Consider the following 3,765-nt stretch of genomic DNA (forward strand, 5'->3'; position numbering starts at 1 on the left):
GGCTCCTTGCTCCGCGGGAAGCTTGTTTCTCCCTCAGCGGGAAGCCTGCTGCTCCCCCTGCTTATGCTCTCTCTTTCTCTCTCACAAATAAATACATAAAACATTTTAAAAAATAACCTATTACCTGGAAATCTCTATTTTATTTGCTTTTTTAAAAACACATTTCTTCTCTATCCCCTTTTTTCACTGTAAAAACCATGTTCCTAGTTCTGCTTGGTTTGTTTCAAAAGCTTCCAACAGTAACAGGAAGTTATCCTTCACCTTTTCAGTCCATCTTTTTGCCTTTTATGCCACATTTGCTCGACAAAAATATATTAGATGTTGGAGATAGAGTGATCATGGAATTTCAGACATATTGGTNAACTTCAGACATATTGTGAAAAAATTACAAAACATGCAACTAGGAATTATATCAGTGTGCTATTGGGAAGTAGAGAATAAAAAATGAACATATTGTCTATCAGTAAAGACTTATTTGAAAGGGTAAATCTTAAATTTTGATCGCATTATGTTCTCCTTGAAACTGTGGTAAAATACTACAGAGATTCCATAAATATGGTTGAATAAGAAATCAATTCTTAGTGTAGAGAACTAAACCCAAAGCTGTTAGCTTGATTTTAAAACTCTCAATCTTCAAGGTGCAATCTATTTGTCCAGTCATATTTCTCATGTGTCTAAGCCTTTCATACACTACATGACTTGATTTTTTACAATGACTTAAAGTTTTAAGTTTTTATTTGTCTTCGTTCTTTTCTCTAATGGTAGTTTCTTGGAAGCCTAAAGGTTTTCTGATAAACAGATCTACGGACAACATTTCAGTGAAACTTTGCATCACCCCCTAGTTAAAGGTAATGTCTCTTCTGTGTTATATACATGGGGCTGCATGTCTCCCATTTTTCTTATCCTGATCTGCTTTGAAGGGCGGTTACTTGTGTCTACGTCCCATGATCCTCACAAGGGTAGGAGATCCTTGAAATAGAGGACATGTATGGTTTATGTTCAGTTCCTTCTTTAGCATAGTATTAGTCACGGAATGAACTTTAATACTCATTAATTTATTTAATTCTTGCATGTGTTTGCACATTTTTTTGTTGTTATTTCCTGTGAGCTGCCTTTTTCTTTTTTCCAATAGTAGTGTTCAAGTTTGACCAGAAAAGGAAAAAAAAAAAAAAAGAAGGGAAGGAAAGGACAAATATTCGAACACAAGCTGGAAGGAATAAATGGGAGAAAAAAGCAGTGGAGAAAATAGAGAATGAAGAGAGGATGCAGTGTATGTGGAAGATAGGACACTGTCTGTTTGCACAATATAGTTTTAACTGAAACATATGCATACTAGGACTATGGAAAGAGAGAACATGATTCCATTTGCGTAATGTNTATGTGTAATGTTAAGTTAATACAGCACTGTGCAAGGCAAGGACTATCTAGATTTCTCTTTCTTTCCAAGTTATTTTCAGTTGGTGATGAAAGACTTTATATGGAATTACAGAAATAATGGTTGTTACTGACTTAGTGGTTGAACTCTCCAAAGGCCACACCAGTATTTCAAACACTTTATTTCTAGAGTGTGTGATTAATCACCAGAAAGAAAGTGAGATTAATCACCAGAATTACCAAACGAGAAGGAAAACCACGATGTGCAAGAGCATTTAAGAGACTTTCATATATGATGCTGTCAATAAGTAAAATGTATCATAGTGTCTAGACCAAACTATAAATCCATAAAAATTTTTTATTATTATAGTTATAGCCATTAGCATTACCAGTAGCTTCAGCTCTATAAAGTCATTGTAACTTTCATGTCAGTGAAGCCTATCTGAATCATCCTTGCATGATCATCCTTGAATCATTACTGATGACTGATCCTTTCTTAAAGCAATAACTTTATTCCAATGCCAAGATTCATACTCAAACCAGATAAAATAACTCTAATTTTTCACTCTCTCTCTCTTTTTTTCAATTCTAGCGTCCAATATCAGNGTATCAGAGAACAGAATAAAATATGACAATCTCTTCAAACCACACCAACCTTAGAGATATTTGGTACACCATGATTGGGATCCCAGGACTAGAAGATGCGCACATATGGATTTCCATTCCCATCTGTTCCATGTACATAGTTGCTGTTGTAGGAAACATCTTCTTATTATTCCTGATCTTTACTGAACGCAGTCTTCATGAACCCATGTATCTTTTCTTGTCCATGTTGGCCCTGGCAGATATCTTTCTCTCCACAGTCACCACGCCAAAGATGCTAGAAATCTTCTGGTTCCAAGATGGGGGTATTTCTTTTGGTTGCTGTGTGTCCCAGATGTTTTTTCTACACTTTATCTTTGTGGCAGAGTCTGCCATATTGCTGGCCATGGCATTCGACCGCTATGTAGCCATCTGTTATCCACTAAGATATACTACCATCCTAACCCCTTCAGTCATTGGAAAAATGGGCATTGCATCTGTGATTAGGAGTTTCTTCATCTGCTTCCCCTTGGTTTTTCTGGTTTATCGGCTTACCTTCTGTGGGAGGAATATTATTCATCACTCATATTGTGAACATATGGGCATTGCCAGGCTCGCCTGTGATAGCATCAAAGTCAACATCTACTATGGGGTGATTGTGGCGCTTTTTTCTACATGCCTGGATGTGGTGCTTATCATCATCTCCTATGCCCTTATACTCCGTACTGTGTTTAGAATTCCTTCCCAAGATGCCCGACTGAAGGCTCTGGGTACTTGTGGCTCCCATGTCTGTGTTATCCTACTATTCTATACTCCAGCCTTTTTTTCATTCTTTGCTCACCGATTTGGGGGCCATAATATACCACTCCATGTACATATCCTCCTTGCCAATCTTTATGTGGTGGTACCACCCGCTCTCAATCCAATCATTTATGGAGTTAAGACCAAACAAATTCAGGAGAAGTTTATGCAGGTGTTTTCTATGAGCAAGAAATTATGCTGATATTGACTATATGTAACTTAATTTTTCATTTTTCTATGTAACTCCATTATTTGTAGAGTACTTCAAATTATATCAGACATCTTACATCATGCCAGCATTAGGAGAGGATGATAATAATAAATTTTGAGATCATGTTAAAAACTTATTTATTTATTCATTTATTTTATTGCTGATTTTGTTCAGGACAGTATCAGTTCAAGTACACCTTAGACTCTGTGTAAATTTTGAGATTCGTTACAACAGACTTAAAGCACAATGACTTAATAACTATCTTCAATTTCATTTTGACACAGAAAAATAGGAAAAGTAAAAAAATAGGAAAAGTGAAAACACAACCCACACACTAAAAAAAAAAAAAAAGGAAAAAACAGAATCCCAAATCAACTTAACAGGTTTTCTTTCCATTTCCCTATATTACCTTAGTAGTTAAGAGAAAATAGTATGTATTTAGCATTATGATAGATTAGTTGAGCATTTAAGCTCTAAGTCCAAGTTCTGAATTTCAGATTTCTTGCCTTATTAAAGAGTATTCACCCTTTCTGGGTTTCTATATATTTATCTTTATAGTGAGCATAAAATATTACATATTTTATAAGGTTGTTGAAAGTATTAAATAAGATGATTTACACAAAGCTTGTAAAACAGTGCATAACACAGTGAGAATCAAAGAATGTTGCCTGTTGCTATTATTAGTAGTAGTTTGTTCAGTCTGCATCTCACAAACACTGGACCTGCAGGATAGAGAAAGGAGGCTCCTTATATCACATAATGTCAGACATTCCGGGACACAATGATTTAGGTAATCT

At 35.5% G+C, this 3,765-nt stretch overlaps 1 protein-coding gene across 1 annotated transcript; it reads left to right on the top strand.

Annotated features, from left to right (window-relative positions):
• The first annotated feature begins 2,002 nt into the window (after positions 1–2,002).
• On the top strand, positions 2,003–2,959 carry LOC100466709 (olfactory receptor 52Z1). The gene has a single exon (XM_034650105.1). It carries the CDS (start codon positions 2,003–2,005, stop codon positions 2,957–2,959), a length of 957 nt encoding a protein of 318 aa, XP_034505996.1.
• Positions 2,960–3,765: the final 806 nt, after the last annotated feature.

The sequence above is a fragment of the Ailuropoda melanoleuca genome, unplaced genomic scaffold, assembly GCF_002007445.2.
Source record: "Ailuropoda melanoleuca isolate Jingjing unplaced genomic scaffold, ASM200744v2 unplaced-scaffold11175, whole genome shotgun sequence".
NCBI lineage: Eukaryota > Metazoa > Chordata > Mammalia > Carnivora > Ursidae > Ailuropoda > Ailuropoda melanoleuca.

Excerpts from the sequence above, each read along its gene's own strand:
- LOC100466709 (XM_034650105.1), top strand. The coding sequence starts at position 2,003 with ATGACAATCTCTTCAAACCACACCAACCTTAGAGATATTTGGTACACC.